We start from the raw sequence: 22,363 nt of genomic DNA, 5'->3' as shown, positions 1-22,363 counted from the left end.
GTATTTTTCAGCTCTATTTACTCTCCTATCTCTTGTTGATGATAGGCATTTTGGTAGATTTGAAAAAGTAAACTGGCATAAATTTTAATTTAATTTTTTTTCTCTGGAAACAGAAACTTGAATGCAATTGTGATGTAATGAACGACTGAGTTGAAAACTGTCTCTGCTCGTTTGTTCAAGTACTGTCTTTTTGGGTCAAGCTAGCAAGACTGTCGCAAAGGACTAAGCTGCAGTGGTTTTACAGTGAAAGAAAATTTGTCATTTCTAACTTATTTTACAGACTGTGAAGTCATTCTTATGGTCCTTAAGCTCAAAATCTTTTCACATTTCTTAACAACCATCTTAAAATACAAATGAATTAGGTTTTTGTTGTATCCAAATCATGCAAAGTTATTATCTAACTATAAAAAGAGGAAACTGTTAAAAATCAAGAGTTTACTGAATGACCAAAACTTTTTTTAACTTTTTGGGAGGTATGAAATCTTAAGAAAACAGCTTACCTCTTCTTATTTCTGACTCAAGGGAAACTGATCACATATTAAATATTGATGCTGGCTGTGGTCCCTCTCAGGCTTGTTAGCCTCCAGGCGTGCTTTAGCCTGTTTACATAGATTTTGTTTTGTACTCCAGGTATATGATGATTATTCTGTTTAAAGTAAAGGGCTGCATTAAGTGTTCAGGAGACTATAGATGGAGATTTCTCAGTTCCTTTCTGGAAAACCCTTTTTAACTTTTAAACTGTTTCTGTGTTACTGACTTCTAAATTGTCTCAGATTTAGACTCCTATCTCTCTACTGATACATAGAGATTTTCTTGTGAACAATTTGAATATCATTGAACTATTAGTAGGTATGCAAGACAGATTATTGTAATTTTCTAGCTAGCTTTATGGAACTTGTTTGCAGTAGTTATCTACTATTATTTTGCTTTCTTCTTTGAATTTGTTGTGTAAATGTGCTTGCTACAATTGAAATCAGAATTTTAACATCTCTTTGTAACTTTCTCTTTATTCATAGGCTGAGCAGGCAGCCAAGGTTGAAAAGATGCGTCAGAGCATCCTAGAAGGATTAAATTTCTCCAGGCAGAACCATCCTCTCCCTTTCCCACCTCCACCTGCCATGCCTTTCTATCCAGCTTCTATGTATCCTCGACACTTTGGGCCAGTCCCACCACCTCAGGGCAGGGGGAGAGGCTTTGCTGGTAAGTGATGGGACAGCGGTGCGAAACGTGTTGGTGTGAAGCGTTATCTTGTCTTTCACATTCCCAAAACTATGAACTGATTTGCTTGTTCTGTTTCATAGGAAAAATACGTAAAAGCACATGGTTGGCATCTGCCAATCACTGTATTTTGTTGTTACTTTTATGAGCCATAGCCTAGCAATACGGAATGTGTCCTATTTCCGTCAGGATTTTTAGTAACTGTGCCAGGTCAAAATATTTGTACCGCTATTTTATGAAATGGAAAAAAGAGGAATGGATCAACACTGGATGATATGAAAAGGCTCTTATGTGCACTGTACGATGCTTCAAAAAATATATATTTATACATATTAAGAATGCCTAAATTAATGGACACAGTTTAACGGTCAGGGTTGAAGACAACCTTTCCTCCTCCCCACCCCTCTGTATTTTGCTACAGTCATTTAACCATTGGCACCCTTGAAAGTAAATACCGCTATAACCATTCCAGGCTGTTCCTAGAATTACTCCCTTTCTCGAAATCTCTCCGGTACCAAGGCCCACGGGTGTTTTGATACTTGACATTGGGAGTAAGACGTTCTTGGGGTGCCACAACTGTAGCCATCGGAGCTCATTGCCGAAAAATTGTTGCAAACCTTTCAATGCTCGTTACGCCGTAGAAGTCGGGATGCCCGATCCAAACCCAGGTTAAAGGCCTGCTCTTTGGATAAGAGACCCCGTGCTCCCTAAGGCAGCAGGACGTCTTTGGCCAGGGCTCCCTCGGCGGTGGTGGCTTGCCCCCGCGCAGCATCGCCCGGGCCGGCCACGGGCTGCTCCGGCCCGGCCGCAGGAGCGCGGCCCTCCCTGCTGACTCCGGAAGGGTGGAAGGAGGCAGCAGCGTCTCTGCGAGGGGCCTTCCCGGATGCCTGGCCCCCTCACAGCTTTTCCCCTGTCTTTCTTTACCTGGGTCTAACAGGAGTCTATGGCTTCGGAGGCCCTTATGGGGAAACAGTAGCCACAGGCGCTTACCGGGCCTTCCGGGTGGCGGCAGCGGCAGGACACTCCGGAGCCTTCTCTGGCAATGACAGCAACAGGACTAGCAAGTTTCAGGGCGGTAATTATACCCAAAACCCTTTTCTTAGAGCTTCTGGCAACGGCTTCCTTCACTTTACGGTTTGGTCTGAGGCTTTCCTACTGACTGCCGGTCTCCCTTCCTCCTAACTGTCTCGGCTCTCCCTCTCCAGAGCCTGCCCAGGCTGCTCTCTGCTCTGCTCCCCCAGGCCCCCGCCGCCAGCCCCTCGGCGCCCGCCTCTCTCACGCCTAGAAACCCTCCTCCGAACACAGGGTAGCCGTAAAACCTAACGAGACGGTCTGTCTCCTGCGCTTCAGAATGCCAGGGCGGAAGCTGTAATCAGCTGAACTTTGCTTGAATGTATTCACAGTTATTTTCTGAAATTTGGGGGCAGTTGAGCTTTCTGCAAAGCGACCCAACGTAGAAATGACTGGCTTCGGTGTGACTGCCAGCCCCTTCTCCGCTGGCATCAATGTCGGCGTGGACACAGGCGTGAGATTTACTTACCTCCCTGTGTGCCCGTTGCCCGTCTCCTGTACAAGGTGGGACAGCGGAAACCTGTTAATTCCGATCCCCCTCTTAGAATAAAATTTTTCCATATATTTAAGCTGTCCTTTCTGGCCTCTGAACTTTTATCCTAAGAGCAAACATACCTCTAATGCTTCGTTGTGTGAATAACTTTGCCCCCGTAAACAATGTGCATTTGAAGCTGAAAGACTTGTACAGGGAAGTAGGAACCTTTTTGAATTTAATCAGCAATTTAGTTCCTAGCGTATTAACGTTTGAAGACTAATCGCGGCTGCATAAATGCTGTGTTTTGTAACCCTGTCAGTGCTGATGGTCTTACCAGTAACATCTGGCTCAGTTGCACTTACCTAGATTTCTTGAAATATATGTTATGCCCCAGTGTTGATTTTTAAGGGGAAAACACAGGTATAAAGATATGAGCAACCTGAACAGAAGATACATTCGTATTTTAGACAATTGCAATTTTAGCTGCTTTCTTGGTAGGGGAAGGATAAACCTACCTTTTATACCCAGATCAGTTTAAATGCTGTATTTTTATAACAACTTAGTGTTAGTACAGATAATTCTGCCTAGTAAGTTGTTTATAGCAATTATAATCTGTGTGTCTTATGCTGATATTTGGTGTTCACTGAAAAGTGCCTTTAAACCTGCAAAAATTACTTCTTCATTAGGAATGCAGGAAAAAAAAATCTTCAGATAGCTTGTAAAATTTCACTTCAGTTTCTTAATGTTTATCTAAAGTATATTTTTAATTACTGAAACTGAAGTACTCATGTAAGATCATTTTTCTTTTCAGAATTCATACCTATTTTTAAAAAGGGGGGGAAAGAAAGACTCTTGGAGCTACAATATTTCTGAAAGACAGCAAAACGAGAAATAATCTCCCAGTATCAAAAGAGGAAACTGTATATGTGATAAAATCTGGGCAAACCAGTTTTCCATTCATTCATAACCTTACCGTTATGATTGTGAAGATCAAGGTTTGTTTTGCTTTTATGTGCAGGAGTCCAACCTATTCCTTCTCAGGGAGGGAAACTTGAAATTGCCGGCACTGTAGTCGGCCATTGGGCTGGAAGCAGACGTGGACGAGGGGGTAGAGGGCCATTTCCTCTGCAGGTCGTTTCTGTGGGAGGACCAGCGAGAGGGTAAGTGCAACCTTCTGGAATGTACTTTTCATATGTAATTTAATGATTGGGGAAAAAAGTAAAGCAGGGAGAAGTTGGAGGCATTAGAAATTGCATACAACGCATTTTAGGACACATTAGGTAAATTATACCCACTGAGTGTTCAAGAAAAGCATTTACATTCATTTTAAGATGTTTTTAATCAGTTATTCAGATGAGTATAAGCATTTTTATGTGCAAATAAAATTCATGCTCTGAATCTGATATGTACATAAAAGATAGAGAGATACATACACACACACCGGATTGTTTTGCATGAGGAAATGACTTGGGGCTTTCTCTTACGTGAAATCAATAAATACATTATACCCGCTCAAAACTATCACAGTACTCAATTACTTTCTTTGTCATGGTAGAACATTTATTAAGAAGTATGATAAAATTTTTAATAACTTCATTATGTAATTCTTCTGTGAAGCGGAAAACACCTGAAGGACATTTCTAGGTTTAATAGTTCTCTGCTACAGTCATGACGGGAGATGTGCTTAGAAGAATATTAATTTCTTCAGCTCTTCCACTTCATTTCACTACAGCTGAAATTACAGGTGCACAACATTTCTGAAAAAGAAATACTTTGTTACAAAAATATCTAGTCCTTTACTTTTAAGATTATATTTTTTCCATAGACTTAATTGTTCTGTGCCTTACATCTGTGTCTATCATCTTTAATTAAGATTGTATCTGTTACAGGAGACAAACCCAAAGTAATGTGATTTATATATTACGTCTGTCTTTAACTATATTAAAGGAATGGAGTAAAGTCTGTGTATTTATGCCATCTTGAGCCAGGAAACGGCAGTCTCAAAGAATAAGTCTGAACTGCATGAATTCCTCTCTATCCATTAATTTAATCAAATGTGCACTATAAAGCATAGTGCGAAAGTCAGCAAGCGCTGTTGGAATGCTTGTCTTGTTGGACTGAGTGAGGAGATGGTTGGATCTGAGGCCCTGGGAGAGTGGGAGCTGGGGGAGAAGCAAGAGCTGCTGGTGTGGGGACAGGGAGAGGCAAGAACAGCAGAAACAAAGATTTAAAAGTTCAGCAGCAGCAAACAGCATTGGTGTAAGAGCAGAGCTGTCACTTGGAGGGGAGCAAATTTAGGTAGGAACATACTATTCTCTAGAATGAGATTCAGTTGCCAAAACATAAGCATCGAGTGTTGTGTTAGACACTCCAGACAACTGTCAGCTAACTGCGCAGGCTAGCGGGGTCCGAGGGACACCTGTGCTCTTCCAGAGTAGCCGCTGGAGACCAGGGGAATAAGCTACGGTGTGTGATGAGGCACTAGGTTCCTTTAGGTATTTTAGTCTTACTCCTCAGTTTCAGTGGACGAAATAGCTTTTCTCACCATGTAAATGAGGTTAGTGTGTGGTCATAAGTTCTGTTTTTCATGGGGGTCCATGAACAGAAGAATCTGCCTTACTACAGAGCTTGTTACTTTTCTTCAGTTAAATGCGCTGACTGCAGTACTTGTGGAGAACGTCCGGGTAATTTATAGTGTCACACTCAAAGACTGCTGTCTGACTGAGGCACCCTGAGTGATGGTCTGGAGACACCTTCAGGCTCAGATCTGGCTTACATTTAGATGTACCATTGACTTCCTTCACAGAATAGCAGTTCCTCCATTTTCTGAAGAAGCAAATACATCAATTTATGCAAAACGTCAGTAGGCAGGAACTTAACACTGGCAAGTCCTAAATTGAGAGCCCTCCTTATCTGGGAAGCGGTCAAATCACTGAAGGGGTGGTACTGCTCCTGTAAGTACCTTTACGACAGAGAAATACTATTCTCCAATAGTAGCTTTTGTGTTCGGAATAAAATATCTGATATTTTCCTTCTGTCAGAGGTACTGTCTTTGGGCAGTTAGGTTTGGGTGCAAGTTGTCACCTCAAAAAGACAGGAAAACTGTCAATGCCAGGTCTTCCCGTCTCCATGTAATCATAACTGATGTTAAATTCTTTACCTGTAGAGTTACTAGAATTAGTCACAGAGGGAAAAACTACTGGAGGCAGCTTACCTGCTTGCTGTGTCAGTTGATACTAAAAATAAAACCTAGTAGGAAAACACGCTAATGTTAGTGTTCTGTCTAAAGACAGGTATTCTAAAGATTGGGGTCTGTTGGCAGATGCTGTTCGTACTAAAGAACACTACTAGGAAACTGCACAGTACATTGTCTGCAATTTATCACCTAGTCCTGCACACTTCTATTTCATCTTTTATCTGTTTCAGCAGAGGGGATCATGTCACTTGTTTACACCATTGTCTCATGTCTCTATGCAGCACTGAACTTGGATATTCTTATTGTGTAAAATTATACCAGCTGCTTTTTATTGGCTTCCATCCATCAGTATATTTAGTGTGGTTTTCTGAGTAGGAAAAATGTTACTCAGCTCCCTGAAGGGTACACTTTCACCTTGCAAAAAAATCAGCAAGTGGGATAGGTAAGCCCTGTAAAAATCTTTGGAAAGAATGCAGTGAGAGTTACTCAAACATACAACACTTCTTTCCTCTTTTTATTCTTTGCTGTTGTATATAAATCCCAGTATTTAATTTCTTATTGCTCAATGTGGGAATTTGCAGTGTGTGTGCAAAGACTTGCATGGCACAGATTGGTGTTTCTCCACCGAGTCAGTTCAGCGTAACTTCGCTTTTGCAGCACAGCAGCAGAGGAAGTAGGAGCCCTACAGAAAAGCTTACCTCCTCTTCAGGCAGTTTTTTGTACAGCTCACAGGGACCTTGCTGGCCTGTGGGAGCTGTCGGGTATTTGAGTTACAGCTGAATTGCAGAAAAATGAGATACAGTTGAATTGCAGCTGTCATTTGTTGCCAGAATGGCAAACGGGGCGATTGCAGCCCATGCAGCTTAGAAACTGGGCTGGATGCAGGCCTGGACCTGAGCAGCAGCTGGCTGCTGCGTGCCAGCCTTAGAGGGGTCAGGCTTCGTGCTGGGAGTCCCAGTAACGGGCAGTGGATTTGGAGGAAAAGTAGAGCAATCACGTATTTCTGGTAGAGAAAACAGAAAGGATTTTCAGGTGAGAAGTAGTCCTTGACATAATGATAAGGAAGTTTGAGTTTCTGCAATTGAAGGCATTAAAATAGTTTTAGCTGAATGAAAGTTTGTTTTGATCTGATCTAATCTGTATTGAATCAAATCAAAATGCTACCACCTGATGTGTCCTGGTTGGAAGCCTCCATTTGAAACATCCAAACTTGATAAATTGCTATATGTCAGATATGGCTGAAGCCTCCTTTTTTCCCCTCAGGTTCTTAGATAATTTTGTATTCTCCCATCAAAACTGAAGCAATTTCATATTTTGCCTTTCTTTCTTTTATCTGGTTTCTTCTGTCTAGCATGTTTATATGTGGGAAGTGTATTAACAGGGAGAAATGGCCTTATAAATGGTTCAAATTGCTTGCGTATGTTTTTTAAGGTGAAAGTATTTTGAGCTCTGTTTTTAAAGTGCTGTAAGGATAATTTGAAACTTTGAAAATGTTACTGCAAAGCTTGAAAGTACTCATTTATTGTTTCTCTAGAAGTGAAATATAGAAGTAGTCATTTTATTGCTATGAAAACAAAAGGTTTGCTAGGTTTCATACACTTGCAAGCAGTAGAACCCTGTAATTCTGAATTAGTTAGTCATAGTACTTCTTCAAAGAAATGTAAATGTTAGTCACTAGACAGTAAAGCTAGGAAAAAAATCTTCCAGCAAAATGAAATTTAAAGTAGTTTTAAACAAAGCTGATAGGTATTTTTCTTTCTTTTTTTTCCTCAAAACTTACAGGCGTCCTAGAGGAGTTATTTCCACTCCAGTGATAAGAACTTTTGGAAGAGGCGGAAGGTACTATGGGAGAGGTTATAAAAGCCAGGGAGCAATTCAGGTAATAAAGCCATGTGCCTGACTTCAAAACACTCTAGTTTACAGGCTAGTATGGTATGGACTTCCAGACCAGCTAATATTGACAAGCACAACTTTAAAAGATAAAAAGTGTTCTTACAATGATCTTGCCTACGTGTTGAAGCTGTAAGCTGTACAACCAGTGATGGATGACAGGCTAGTGTTGCATCTCAGTTATAAGCAAACTTTGGTTATAAAGACAGACGTGGAAAAATGTATTTTGATATGAAGGCTGTGCCTACACAGCTCTAACCAGCCATGGGAGTAGAAGAAAATTTAGGAAAATGGGAGAAATACAAAGCTGAAACAAATTAGCCGTTTCTGTTCCCACCCCCACTCTTTCCCAGTTTCTTTTCTGGGACCACGGTCCAACCTCATGAAGAAAAAATAGTAGCAGTAGAAGGATCTTTGCTGCTGCATGGCTCCGAATATAAGAACTTACTCTAAACTTCTGGGAAATAGCAGACCAGTCTTTGCCCCCATGAGCACACAGTTTCATTTTTGGTGACAACGTATGAAGCGTCTGTGGATCGTGGTTTTTGTCTTTTCCATGGGTCCTTTATATACAGCTGAAGCAAACTGCTGTTTTGTATTAAATGCCAATTGCTTCAGAGTTATGTTTTCCTCCCTTTTCCATTGTTCTTGCTGCTATGCAGTTTTGAACATTGATGCAAGTCCCAATGGTAATGGATGAGTGGGTAGTAAATAGGTGGAAAACTTTCACAGTAAATATATCATATGGATCTGCAATTTGTCATGGAGACATTAGGATATAAGAGTAGGGGGGTGTTTGCAGGTATCAGACAGTAAGAAAGGGACGTTCTGCAGTGGATAATGAAGCAACTATTAACTTCAGGTAAAACTTGCTGTGTTCTAGGTGTAAAAATTCAAATACTTCTCTTCCTTGTTAAATTTCTGTGTATACAGATTATATATGTCTACAAATGTACCTATGTATTTAAAGCTTTACATCTTTTACTTTAAATAGAAGAGAAACCACTATGTTAATTATATAGTATCTAATTTCCAAGTACTTTAAGCTATGAAATAAAGGAAGTCCTGAGAAGGAACTCCCAAATATTCTGGGCTTACTAGAGGTTTACATAGGTAAATGTAGTTCAGAGAGTACTTGTAGGTTGGTGGTGGATAGTCTTGACAGACAGACAGCAAGTTTGGGTAGTCATATTTTTATTAATGATATGTAATTTGGATGGTAAATACTTGGATTTTGGTCTAAAATTGTGCCTGTGATAGGGAGAAGAAAGATAAATGGTGGCATTTTCTATTGACGGCTCCTGAGCTCATTGGATTCACTATACTCTAGCATATGTTCCTTTCACAGGAAAAGAAAAAAGGTGAATCAAAATGCATGTGGCAGGGAGAAGTTGGAAAACTTGATGCATAACAAGTAGATCTTGATACCCAGTTAAGACAACTGGCCACAGTGCACTTCCCTGTCTTACAAACCTGGGCAGGTGAAGAAAGAGTGCCTATGCGGGGCCAGATTCAGACATGTGTGTTTACACCAAGTAAGGTCCTCCCTGCAGTGGCTTTATTGATACTCGTTATGAGGCGGTATGAACAAAGGTTGGAGAATCTGACTGAAATAAGCAATTTGTATTTAGCAAACATTAGACGTGCCTATTTTTTCACAAGATGAGACCTTTCACTCTTGAGAAAGAAAGAAAGAAACAAAAGCATGTATTTAATCTAAAACTTAGTAAAGCCTGTAAAGAAGTACATTTACACGTGTGATAAATATTCATTGTCCTCATATGCCAGTCATATACCTATGCAATGTTACTGCAGAATTTTTTGTGATTTTCTGGAAAACAGCATTTGTGATCCTGATGCTAGAGAACAACAGTTCTTACCTGCAAAATCTTTCAGCAATTCAGAAAAGTACTAACCATGCTGTTTCTAGTGTGTCAAAATGAAGATTAGTACACTATGAAACTGTTTGCTGTTGTTTGAGGTGTATAAGGTGTCCGTATCTTAAGTCACTTCTTAGTACTTGACTTTGTTACAGCGTGACAGATAAGAACATTACTTCTTAGCAACCCAACCTACTGATTTTGTTTTGTTGTTTAAAGCCTATTATGTTTCTGAAATGCTAAGATTCATTGTTGCAGATACCTAAAAACTAAATATACGTTCTAATGCTGCATAAATCTGTTTTTTATTGCCATACTCAGTCTTGTAAGATTCTACTATATGCTTTTCATATGAAGTCACTTTCCTAATCTCCGAAGCATACAGACTAGTATAGATAATATTGCATGGTACTTTTGCACTTCTTTAAAAATTGTCTGAAAAAAGTTTTGGTTTGTATTTGAATAACATGTAATCATATCATTAAATTATAATGTATATGAACCAAGAAGCAGAGTTAAGCTGTATATTGATTCGCAGTTTTGGTGTGTCCAGACGTTTATGTAGCTCTTACATTGTGAAATAACGTTAGAAAGGGCATTTTACCACAGGAGCATCAGAAGGCATGGCTAGAAGGCACTCAGAAATACTGAACATTCTTTCTCATCCGTGCTGTGCTGATTATTTTGTATGCCACTTCTTATTTCAGTAGTACATAATATTCAGTATTGGCTTGTGATACTTCTGCACACTGCATGCTGCCTATTAATAGTGTCTTTGTAACAGATTGTGAATATATAGCAGTGGTTCTTCAGTAATTTTCTTCTTTTTTTAAAAAATAGGGCAAACCTCCTTATGCTGCTTCAGCAGAAGAAGTAGCCAAAGAACTTAAGTCAAAATCAGAGGAATCTAAATCCTCAATTGTGTCTTCAGATGGATCCCTGGCTGAAAATGGAGTTGTGAATGAGGAAAAACCAGCTTCCCAGATGAATGGGAACACAGGAGACATCAGGGCTTCCAATCAGTCTGAAAGTGCCTTGAGTAATGACTCTAAAATGTGCAATACAAATCCTCACTTAAATGCACTAAATGCAGACAGTGTTTGCCATAAAGATGATACTCTTGAGGCCACTGTCTTAAAAAAAGAAGAGTAAACTTATTTTTTATAGAGGGTGAAGGATGTTGGGAAGGGTCAGGATTAGGAATATCTGGAAAGAAAGAGAGCCTACAGTTACGTACATTTTTTCCTTTCCGTAAGAGAAAAATGAGGACTTTGGAAATTCGGATCCCTCTTTGATGTCAGAGATTTAAACAACACATTTTTAGTTTTAACCAGTTGTAGTCAAAATGCTACAATAAAACAAAAAAGAAAGAGAATGAAGAGCATTTGACTCCCGCACTTAAAATGAAGTATACATAAAGTTTAAACTGGTTATGACAAAAGCTTGTAGTTTTGTTTTTTGAAATATAAAGAAAACAAATTTTGGCAGTCTTTAAGTATATATAGCTTAAAATATAATTTTTAGTACTTGGCACCATATGTATGCCATTATATTTGATTTTGCATTACTGTGTCACAATAAAGCTTTCTTTAAGGCTTTGATTTCATGATTATGGGGGGAAAAAGGCACAACCACAGTTTTTTCTTTCTTAAATTTCATCACCGTTGATGTGGTTCTTTTGTGTTAAAATGTGCAAACTATCGAAACTAAAAATTATAGAGTAATATTGCAGTTCTGCTGATTTTAAATATACATCATACATACTTTACAAGCAAGTTAAATGGAGATAAACTTGAAATCATAGAAGATGCAAATGACCTTTCAAAATAAACACAATGTGTTCTGAAACTTTTTGTGACTAATACCATGCATCCGTGATCAATGAACTATGTGGTTTTGAATCAGACGTAGACCATTAGTACTACTATTTGAGCTAAACTTCTGCATGGTTCATAATTTTTAAAGTGTGTAGTTAATATTATGCATGTTATTGTCCTCTTTCTTCCATTCTTACAAGTACTGTGCCCATTTGCAAAACAAAAAGCTAATAATCAGTAATAGTCCTATAAAAGATGTTAACTATGTTTAGTCATTGACTGATCTTGCTCTAACCTTAAAATTTTGTGATTATTGACCTCTGTTGCATTTATTCTAAAACTTAAAAAAAAAAAAATTATCTAGCCGTTTTGAATATCAACGTTACCCTGGTGTACTCATTGCTGTATGCATTATTGTTCTCTGTTGCTGTTTTATGCCTTCATATTAGCAAATATGAAATTCTGTGAAAAACAAAAAAAAAAGCTTTGATCTTCAAAAAAAAAAAGTACCCCCCTTCTGTAGCAGGAAACAAATGGCTTGTTCTTGAGAACTTTCCCATCAAGAATTTAGTATAAGCAAATATACCTGTATCATTTTGATGTTTTTGTTAGTGTTTCCAAACTTAATGTACTTCAAAATCAGAATCATTTCTTTATATTCGTTTTCATATAATTCTCCTGATGCTCTTCATCACACATTAGTGATCAGAAATGAGGTGTAATTCCCCATTCCCTGCCCGCAAGAGCTAAGTAGGTATCTTAATGTAAGTTGAAGGGAGTTCTGCCCCAACTCATGGATTGTGCAAGAATGAACTACTGTTGGGTTTGATTGGTTGTAGATGGATTGTGGTGTGGTGTATTTGAAGGCTATTGAATGCAACTTACAGTGCTTAATAAAAATCTTTATTCTTTTAGTATAAAATACTGTATGCCTTTTTTGTCAAATATTTTTTTAATTAACATGTTGTAAATAAAAGTTTTCCTATGCCCAAATAAAGTCATTGAGTTAGCAGACTACGTGATGTCCTCCCAAAAGATGGAGAAGGAAAACACAACCTTTACACGCTGCCGCTGTTGGGGGATGCCGCACTTGATCAGAGTAATGCTTTGTCCTTTTTATTTTATGCAGCTACTTCAGCTGTCCACGTTTAAATGCGAGATGGTTAATAAGATGCAAATAAGGCAGATGACAGGGGCAGTTGTTTAAGGAAGAGAAGGACCAACCCCAGGTGCTCGCAGGGTTTGAAATACAAGATGAGCGACAATGCCAGTATCTCAGCTCCTTGTAGCTGAGAATAAATTAGTCTGTTACGCAGGAGTTTTCCTACATCGTGGATCGTACTGACATAGCAGGAGGAGTTACAAATTTATACCTTGGGTGATATCAGGAGAGCTTTTTTGTCTGGGCATGCCCCTACTGTCTGCTGTCTCTATCTGAATGTTCATCTGTTTACTGCGGTGCCTGACACACATTGTTAAAAACGGGCTTGCCCTGAGCGTTTTTGATCTCGTGTTGTGTCTGCACGAGGGTGTTAACAGCTCTGATCTCTGGGGGTAGGTGCAGTTTATAGCAGCGCAGCTGTGTTTTGTGGAAATGAGGGCGGTCGGTCTCCCTCTCTCCTTCCGAAGCCAAACAGCTGGAGGGCAGCGGTTGTGCTGGTGTCACGGCAGCTGCCCGGGGGTCCCGCTGTGAACTCTGGCGGGATCGCGCCCCGTCCTGCCCGGCACCGGTGCCCTGTTACTCGCCCCACGTTGGAGCTTGCCTAATCTGGAATACCCGACCTCTCCTTCTGGTGAAGGTTCGAGGCACCAGTTGCCTTCTTTCCCAGCAGTAGAGAGGATGTATTTCACTGTTCTAGCACAACCTGGCCACTGGCACGGAATAAGAAATAGCTACAAAAATAAACGTGCATGGGAGGTTTCACCGATGTGCCACATACTGCGAGCGTGATGACTTCGCTCCTTTCCTCAAAGTAACTATGCCAGCAAAATTCTTCTTGGGCAGCCAAAGGGTGACAAGCTATCCGCACAAGCGCGACTAAAATTAGGGTATGAAAGTGCAGCAAATTAACTCGTTCACGGGCCCACGTGTGAGGTGCTGCATTTACTTTTCCCAGAAATTATGGTGAAAAAGTTTGGCTCGCGTGGCGAATGTCTACTTGACCTGGAGCACAGTGTTTTCTTCGTGGCCCATTTAAACCCCTGCCATTGCCCCGGAGAGGCCGAAACCCAGCGCCTTGGGCAGAAACTGCGCTGGGGCGGGAGGAGGGTGAGCTTCAGCTGTAGGTAGATGCTGGTGGAAGCAGCGGTGGGGACGTCTTGCAGGTACCAGAGCTCCCTGGTTCCCTGGCTGGGAACATCGGTGTCAAACCCAGAACCAACGCCGAGTTTCTTTTCTGCCCTCTGCAATGGGTACGTGCAGTTCAGCGGCTGAGGGCCGGGGGGTGCGGCGGTGGGTGCGCTGGGGCTGAGCAGGGGCTGGGGGGCTGGGGGGACCGAACGATATTCTGTCCATCTGCAGCCCTCGGGGGCACGCACGGGGCCGCCTGGCTTCCCTCTTGGGGAGGTAGCTTCCTGCAGGAAACAAGATGCATTTCAAATTAATTTAGTCCTCTTCCAAAGAGTTAAACTGACTCTGGAATCGCAGATCCTACGGAATGACCAGGTATTGCCTGGGCTTGCTCCTGAAGAACGCCTCTCACGCATGAGTGTATGCATCGGCAAGTACGTTATGTTCTGTTATACACTATGTTACATGGGTGTTTTTAATGTGCTAATTAAAATAGTTAACACTTCTTAATAATCTATTACCCCTGTGTAGGCAGGTTGCCTGCATCTCCTGTACCAAGACTGTGGACTCCTGTTTGACAGCGGCTCAGCCCTGAGCCTGGAGGGGTTGGTGCTGCCGACTTGGATTTTGCCGGTGGTCCCCGCTCGCTGCGTTCGTCTCTGCTGCCAGGCCACGTGGGATGGGGAAGCGCGGGGCTGTGCCGTAGCGGGGGAGTGGGGTGTGAGGCTTGTCACGCGTTGCCTGAAGTTCTCCTCTTGGCGACCCAGAAGAAGGTCTGGCACCGGGCGTGGAGGCTGAAGCCAGCTCCTCGCCGTGCAGCAGGTCTTTGCATCCAAGCGTGCCCCTGCGGATGCAGCGCCTGGAATAGGTGCCCGGCGGGGGGTGCTTATTGTTATTTATGAAGGCCAAGGGGCTCTACGAGAAGTGGAGCCTTTTTATTTCTGAAGTGAAAATGATACGGATAAAGATGATGGCGCTCAGACCTCTTGGCTTAGATTAGGTTAGATTAGAGTAGAATAGAACAGTTCAGTTGGAGGGACCTACAACGATCACCCAGTCCAACTGCCTGACCACTTCAGGGCTGACCAAAAATTAAAGCAAATTATTAAGGGCGTTGTCCAAATGCCTCTTGAACACTGCCAGGCTTGGGGCATCGACCACCTCTCCAGGAAGCCTGTTCCAGGGTTTGACCACCCTCTTGGTAAAGAAATGCTTCCTATGTGACCAATATCTCATCATCCGTCCCCGGGACAAGAGTTAAACTGGGAGAATCGGCCATTTGGGTGGGGACGTGTGGCCACGGTCCATCCCAGGCCAATGGCTTAGCTGTCAGCTGAGGGCAGGGCCCTGCTCCCTTGCAAGCAACTGAAGCATCGACGCTCCTCCCTGCGCTGGCCTCGCTAATTGTTTAACTGTGTCGTTAACGACTAATAGTGATCTATGTGTGCCGCAGTCAATCACTTTTAGTGCATTTTTTACATCCAATCTTCAGTGAGTCCTTAAAGGCAGGCAGGTGGGTAATTACTGACAGCGGAGAAGATTTAGGGGCCGGGGGTGTCTGCGCAGGGGAGCCCAGCGCGGGCATCCCGGAGCGTTTCTCGTTCTCGGCTCTGGCACGTTGCGCGCAGCGTTGTGTTAGGGACAGAGGAGAATGAGAGTTAAGATGGCAAGTGGCCAAAGGGCCCCCCGCCCGCCGGGGACGGCGAGCGGCGGGGGCGAGGAAGAGCCGCGACCATTTTATTTCCTGCTACTTGAGGCGGTGGCTGCGTCGCTGGATGGCTGCGTCATGGGCCGGGGGCGTACGCCTGCCCGGGGCGGCAGCAGCCGCCGTGCTACCTTCCAGGGCCTCTTTAAAAAGCCTCGAAGGGGTGAGTTTTTCAGGGTTGGGGAAAGCCCTGCGAGCAGGAGAGTCCTGCAGCGAGCGACGGCTCGGGGGGCTGTTCCTACGCCCGTCGGTGAAAGGTTCTGATGACCCCTCGGGAGCGGGGTCCCCCGCGCCGCTGCGCAGGATGGAGCCCCAGCGCCCGGTGGCGGCCAGGACGGGGAATGGGGCAGCGCAGGCACCGCTCCTGTGCTGTGAAGAGATGCGCAGCGAGATCCCGGGCACGTTTCTCAATGCAGTCGGTGCTTAAGAGCGTTATTATCCAGGCCTGAGGCGGGTTACGGCTCCCTCAGTGAGAGTCTGTACAATCCTGTTTATTGTGCTGAAAACCCGTAAAATGGCCGGAGCCCAGTCCGGTCGTGCCCACCGCGGGCGAGAGCCCGCAGGCGGGAGCCGGCGGCCGCGCAGCGCTGGGGAGGGTGAGGTCACCAGCAGCTGCTGCCCCTCTCCCCGTCGGGCACCGCTCTCCCCTGGAGCTGGTGCAGCGGGGTGGTGGGGGGTGGTTCCCAACGTCAGTGCCCCACTGGTGTCCCCATCCGACCCACCCGAGGGTGAATGCCTCAGCAGCAGCAGCTCCCCGGGGGCGGCGTGAAGGGCCGGGGCCCCAGGGATACAGCCCCCCGGCCACCCGCACCCTCAGGGTGGGTTTTGCAGGGTTTAGCAGCCCCCGTCTCTAACTGTGACTACTACAAATTAAGAAAAAGGAAGAAGTAGTTTGGCATTAATCATTCCCTGAAAGGCTGTTGTTTAAAAGAAAGTCAGTCGCTTAAATCTGCTTGGTAACTTTAATGAAGCCAGTGGCAGTACCCATGCAGAGCAAGCGCCTAATTCCTGCCTGCCTGTGGTTACAGCAGGTTTTGCTCTGCTCCCCTCTGGAGCCCCGAGCCGGGGCCTTTGTGCCCCCTTTTTCCTCCTTATTTGATGAGTTACGGGGGGCTGCACCCTCCTTTCCTCTGGGCCAGTGCGAGGGCTGCGGCTGCTCCTGCAATCGCCACCCCCAAACCTGGAGGGGCCGGGGTCCTCTCCCCCGACGCTCGTCTGCTGCCTCCTCCTAGACTTGACCCGAACCACGGGCCTGCGCTCTGCTCAGCCGGCCATGCCCTGGCCCGGGACGCAGCGGCAGGGGGGGACGCAGCGGCGGGGGAGGACGCACCGTGTGCCAGCGCAGCCCAGCTGAGGGCAAACCCATGGCCGCTGCTCGGCCCAGAGCCCCCGCCTGAGTTTTGCCCCGAGCCCCCTCTCCTGGGACCAGGCGGAGGAGCGCGAGAAGCTCCTGAGCCCTTCCCCGGGGGCTTTGCCTTCCCTCGGCGCAGCAGCAGGTAAGAGCTAAATGCTGTTTCTTTTCATTTGATACCCAAGTAGAGGATGGTAACGCCATGAGGGATTCGGGGGTTTTGGCAGCAAAAGGTGCGTTTCTGAAAGTACTGTGGGATTGTGACCTGCCCTTGGTTTGGCGTTTAGGTCTGGGGCTTGCTGGTGTGTTTTGTGAGGCGAATGGGGGGGTGTGCCCTGCTTTCTGGTTGAAATCGCGACTGTCCACACATGGCGGTGCGAAATAATGCAGCCATTCAAAAAAACACGAGTGAAGGATGAAAACAAAAATATTAAGTAAAAGTTGGGCAAAGTACTACAGAAAAGCAGGAACATCGTAAAGCACTGACAACGTTCAGCTCAATTCTAGTGGTTCTGTTACAGTGTTTGTAATAAAACCTAACCTTTGGTGACCTGGCGCATTGAATGGCTGCCGGGTGCAGCTGGTGAGCGCAAAGGTCGCAGGACGCAGGTGAGGAACCAACCCAGGGACGGGGGGCGAGGAACGAGGACCTGTGCGACCGCCGCTGCGGGGCGGGAGGGGAGGGAGGGGAGCAGAGGGCGGCCGGATGCTGCGCAGCTGCTGGGAGTGGTGTGGGAGACGCTCGGCTCCCAGGGGTGCCGGCCCGGAGGCGCAGCACCCACGGGTGCCCGGAGCCTGGCAGAGGGGGCGAGGGCGGGGGCAGGAACCCTGGCCCGTGGGTCGGGCTGGGCGAGCGAGCTCGGTGCCCGGGGCTGGAGGTAGGCAGATCGCGCTTGGTTTGCATCTGCCTTTTCAGAGGATGCGTCGAGGTTGAGTCTCGGGGTGAATCCTCCGCGGGTCGGCGGTCAGCGGCGGGTTTTGCCACTTGCTTCGGGCCGGGCAGCGCCTTCCCCGCAGAGCCCCAGGCAGCGTGTCCCCACGCGCCGTTTCTAGTAACCCTCGGCAATGCAAATGTCCTTTCGCTTCGTGCCTCCGTCAGTCGTGTTCGTCTAACGTCTAATTCTGCTTTATTTATACTCTGCCTTCTGTTTTAGAACAGGCTCTCAGCAAATTGAAAGAGAAAACTCATAAACGCCTTGAAACTCTCTTTTACTTGGTAAACTTCTGGCTTCTTTGGCTTCGTAAAAAATGAGCTTCCTGATCGCTAATAAAACACAGAGGAGAGAGGCAAAATAAATGCGAATTCGACTCATGACGGCGATGGGCTCGTGCGCATCTTCCTCCTTTACGATGTTTCAGACTAGAAAATGCTTCTGGTCCCGCTCGGACTACGCTGGGTAAGAGATGGGGACAGAAGGCAGCTGCCAGCACGGCAGCGTGCTCTGGGTGAAAAATAACAAAAATTGAGTCCAACTGCCAAGTTATGAAACCTTGTTTACAAATGGTTTAACTGTTTATAAAAAACATTTTACATGAGGCTCCACGGTGGCCACATCACTTCAGTAACTGTGGCCAAAATCCGTTTTTAAACAGCTTTTTTTGAAAGCCGTTGCCCGGCTGGCAGCCTGCGCAGGCTGGGGAGCGCCGCGGCGGCCCAGCCAGGGACGATGCCCCCCTGCCCAAGGAGCGAGCCCCGGAGGAGCCTGCTATTTCCCCCCCCCAAACATGACTTTTTCCCACAAAATGTGGCAACCAAGTACTGATTTCCAGAGATTGCAACTGAAGAGTTTTTGGGTTGTTTTTTTTTTCTAATAGATTTTCTACTTGGCGCACCTCAGCCCTCGTTCCTGGTGGGTGACCCCTGCTCTTACGGCGGCAGGGATGCGCGCTCTGCCTGGCCTCGCCCCGAGAGCCAACCGTAGGAGAAAGGATTATTAAAATGCATTTCAATAAAGATTAACATATTTTTCCCTTCTTTCTGCCTTTCGGTTCTTTTTATCTGGTTTTAACTTTGCATTCAGACCGTTGTTCCTGGGGGGGCTTAGGCGTGGTTTGGGGGGGGCTCAGGCAGGGTTGTGGGGGGCTCAGGCGTGGTTTGAGGGGGGCTCAGGTGTGGTTTGGGGGGGCTCAGGTGTGGTTGGGGGGGCTCAGGCGTGGTTAGGGGGGGCTCAGGCAGGGTTGTGTGGCTCAGGTGTGGTTTGAGGGGGCTCAGGTGTGGTTGGGGGGGCTCAGGCATGGTTGCGGGGGCTCAGGCAGGGTTGGGTGGCTCAGGTGTGGTTTGGGGGGGCTCAGGTGTGGTTTGGGGGGCTCAGGCGTGGTTTGGGGGGGCTCAGGCAGGGTTGTGTGGCTCAGGTGTGGTTTGGGGGGGCTCAGGTGTGGTTTGGGGGGCTCAGGCGTGGTTAGGGGGAGCTCAGGCAGGGTTGTGTGGCTCAGGTGTGGTTTGAGGGGGCTCAGGTGTGGTTTGGGGGGCTCAGGCGTGGTTAGGGGGGGCTCAGGCAGGGTTGGGGGGCTCAGGTGTGGTTTGGGGGGGCTCAGGTGTGGTTTGGGGGGCTCAGGCGTGGTTAGGGGGGGCTCAGGCAAGGTTGGGGGGGCTCAGGTGTGGTTTGGGGGGGCTCAGGTGTGGTTTGGGGGGCTCAGGCGTGGTTAGGAGGGGCTCAGGCAGGGGTGGGGGGCTCAGGTGTGGTTTGGGGGGCTCAGGCAGGGGTGGGGGGCTCAGGTGTGGTTTGGGGACTCAGACGTACCGTGCAGATGAAGCGAGGCCTTTGCAGGGAAGGAGCGGAGCGGATCGCCGCTGCTCTCCCCCCAGGTTGGTTTTGGGGGGGGGTCTCCGTGCCGGTGCTGGGCTCCGGGCTCCTGCTGCCCGGGGACCGCCGCAGCCCCGCGGCTGGGCCGCGCTGCCGGCGGGGGCCGTTAGGGTTTGCCGGGGGTTTTGTACCTGCTGCTCCGGATTCGCAGCCGCCGTACTCCTGAACCGGCCGTTGCTATAGAAAACAGAAGAGTTTAACCAGGACTTAAGAAAGAGGCAACGAGCGGGAGTGGCATGAGAGGGGGGTGCTGGAGCATCATGTCTTGGGGTTTTTATTTTTTTCGTGTAAATGAATGTGAATCCCGGTGCTTCAGAGGTTCCATTTGCTCCAGAGCCTGAAGAGGGCTGCCGAGCCCAACCCGACCGCGCTGGGCGGGGAGGAGCTGCTGGCGCTGGGGACGGAGTCGGGAGAGGGGAACACGAACACATTTTCCTTTCTTTTTTTTTTCCCCCCCCCCCCACAACCTCCATCAAAACACTTCCGAAGCACTGGGGATCTCCCCGTGTGTACGAGACTCAGACGCGGAGCCGCCGCCGAGGCCCGCACGGCGCCCGCGCCGGCAGACGGCGCAGCGCCCGCAGCGGGCAGGCGAACCCCGGCCCGGCAGCACCTCCTAGGGAAGGCGCGGAAAGGCTCCGAGCGCTGCAGCCGTGGCTGCCCCACGGGTGCTGGCTTCTGCGATTACGGGTGATTCTCAGGGTGGTTCCCACGCCACGGCACCCGCCCAGGGCTGATGCCGGTCAAGGAGAGCGAGGGCTGGACCCCGCCGGCGGGCCTGGGGCTCTCCGCAGGGCTCCCTCCACGCCAGCCCCGCACGGTGACGGTCCTGCAGGGATGACCCCAAAAATAAGAGCGGTCCCGTCGAACCGCTCAGCGCTCCCTAACCACGGGCCACGATGCAAACTGGGACCAGTCCCAGGCAAGCCATGGGGCGAGACCCCGAGGCTGCGGCTCCCAGGCGCGCCCCGGCTCCCCCGTCTGTGCCAGCCCCCGTCTTCTGCTCCCTGCTGCTTGCCTCACCATGGTGCAGACCTCCTGCCATCACACTCCGGCCTTAGTTTTGCTCTTCCAAATGAGGCTCCACTGCCCTTTCCACTCCCTGGGTGCAGCCGGCGGGCGTACGGAGGTTTTGCTTTTTTCCCTGGCCCCCAGCACGGAGGGCACGGGGTGCTCCTTGGGTCTTTTTTTCTTCTCTTATTTATTTACGTTATTCTCCTGAAGGTTACATAAAATGAAGAACTGCACACATGACATGAACGGTGAGTGAAAAGACGTAGCTGGCATGATACCTCCTGCCACGTGGGCTTTGAACTTCAGGACCACATTTAATGGAAATATTTCTGCTGCTAAGTAAGTGTTTGCTTCTGTCGCTGAGCTTGGTAAAACGTGACAGTCATTTCACTGCTTTACACCCTGCTGTAAAATATAGGCGAAAAACGCTTCAAGAATATTTCTGTACTCAATGTTCATCAAATTGCAGGAGGCTTTGGTTGCCAGGTGTTGGCAACACCGTGCCCAGCCCCGGCGTGAGGCCGCGCCGGGCAGTAAAGCTGGCTTTGCTCAGCCGGGGCTTCCCGCGGAAAGCACCTACCGACGCTGCCGCCTGCCCGCAAGGCTGCAGGGCACGGTCTGGGGGATGCTGCGAGGCCTCCTAAGGCTTTAATACAGGGCTGTTTAATCGCCCACACAGCTGTGGAACGAGTAACGCATTAAACGGTTTCAATATTAAATGCAACATCAATGTTTTAGACTCGGACCCGTTTGCACTCTTCCTTCAGTTGCTTGCGCAGGCGCAGTGAACTCGGAGCAAGGTGCATCTCCCGGCTCGGCCGCGCACCGCAAGGAAGTGTTTTTTCCACCGAAGGAGTGCAGACATGTTGTTCTTCGTCATCTTTTCCCCCAAATAAATATAGAAACATAATCATAGAACCATAGAATCATAGAATGATTAAGGTTGGAAAAGACCTCTAAGATCATCGAGTCCAGCCGTCAACCCAACACCACCATGCCCATTAAACCATGTCCCTAAGCGCCGCATCTACACGTCTTTTAAATACCTCCAGGGATGGTGACAAAGACATGCCATGAAGAAACCATGAGACCTCTAGCAGGAAGGAGGACTTCTGGCCCGCTTCCCCGCAGAGTTATCCTGCCTGATACCCACCGAGTGGGACTGGTGCCCAGGCGGCGTTACCGACGCTGCTTTCTGCTGCGCTGCCCGCTGCTTCCCCTGGGCTCCTGCCCTTCCCACGCCTCCTGGCCACGCGGCCCCCTGGGGCTACGGCACGGCAGTGCGGGGCGGCTGCTGTGAATTTTCTGAGTTATTACAATTGTTTTCCCTAAAAAATAAAATAAAAAATAAAATAAAAAATAAAATCTGAAAATTTAAAATCTTATAAGAGAAACTGATAAATTTTTATTGACGCCTGATAGGATGGTCAAAGTTCAAATTTTGTCTGTGTACTCTGTACAGATTCTGGTGACCCACAATAAATACAAGATTTTAATGTCAGTATGACAGTGGTGCCCAGTGAAGTAACTTCTCCATGTCGAGATGGTACGTGACATCAGATTGCGTGCCCAAATATAAGGCAAGAGAGAAGTGTTCAAGTGAGAAGGTGCATGTGTGGAATGATAAATGCAAACTGCATTAAGAGTTATGA

General features: G+C 46.8%; 1 protein-coding gene and 1 long non-coding RNA gene across 7 annotated transcripts in view; both read left to right on the top strand.

Annotated features, from left to right (window-relative positions):
- The window catches only part of FAM120A (family with sequence similarity 120 member A), a 58,663-nt gene extending 46,194 nt beyond the window's left edge, over positions 1–12,469 (top strand). Inside the window, exons 14-18 of one of the 5 annotated variants that reach the window (XM_075159451.1) lie at positions 1,017–1,200; positions 2,156–2,293; positions 3,783–3,924; positions 7,743–7,839; positions 9,199–12,469. In XM_075159451.1, coding sequence (XP_075015552.1) covers positions 1,017–1,200; positions 2,156–2,293; positions 3,783–3,924; positions 7,743–7,839; positions 9,199–9,261 — 624 coding nt within the window. In that variant the 3' untranslated portion in view covers positions 9,262–12,469. Of the gene's footprint in view, positions 1–1,016; positions 1,201–2,155; positions 2,294–3,782; positions 3,925–4,381; positions 4,455–7,742; positions 7,840–9,198 lie in introns of those variants that run through there. The other 4 variants (XM_075159449.1, XM_075159450.1, XM_075159453.1 and 1 more) reach the window with 4 other exon arrangements.
- Positions 12,470–15,387: 2,918 nt separating this feature from the next.
- LOC142086405 (uncharacterized) lies at positions 15,388–18,868 on the top strand. 2 transcript variants are annotated; one of them, XR_012675103.1, is made up of 3 exons: positions 15,388–15,705; positions 18,048–18,290; positions 18,709–18,868. It is a non-coding gene; the product is annotated as an uncharacterized LOC142086405 (long non-coding RNA). The 2 variants fall into 2 exon arrangements; XR_012675102.1 differs by lacking the exon at positions 15,388–15,705 and adding an exon at positions 16,833–17,038.
- Positions 18,869–22,363: the final 3,495 nt, after the last annotated feature.

The sequence above is a fragment of the Calonectris borealis genome, chromosome 10 (genome assembly GCF_964195595.1).
Source record: "Calonectris borealis chromosome 10, bCalBor7.hap1.2, whole genome shotgun sequence".
In the NCBI taxonomy this organism is placed as follows: Eukaryota; Metazoa; Chordata; class Aves; order Procellariiformes; family Procellariidae; genus Calonectris; species Calonectris borealis.
The sequence above is the reverse complement of the archived record's forward strand: the minus strand, read 5'-3'. Positions and strand labels throughout refer to the sequence as shown.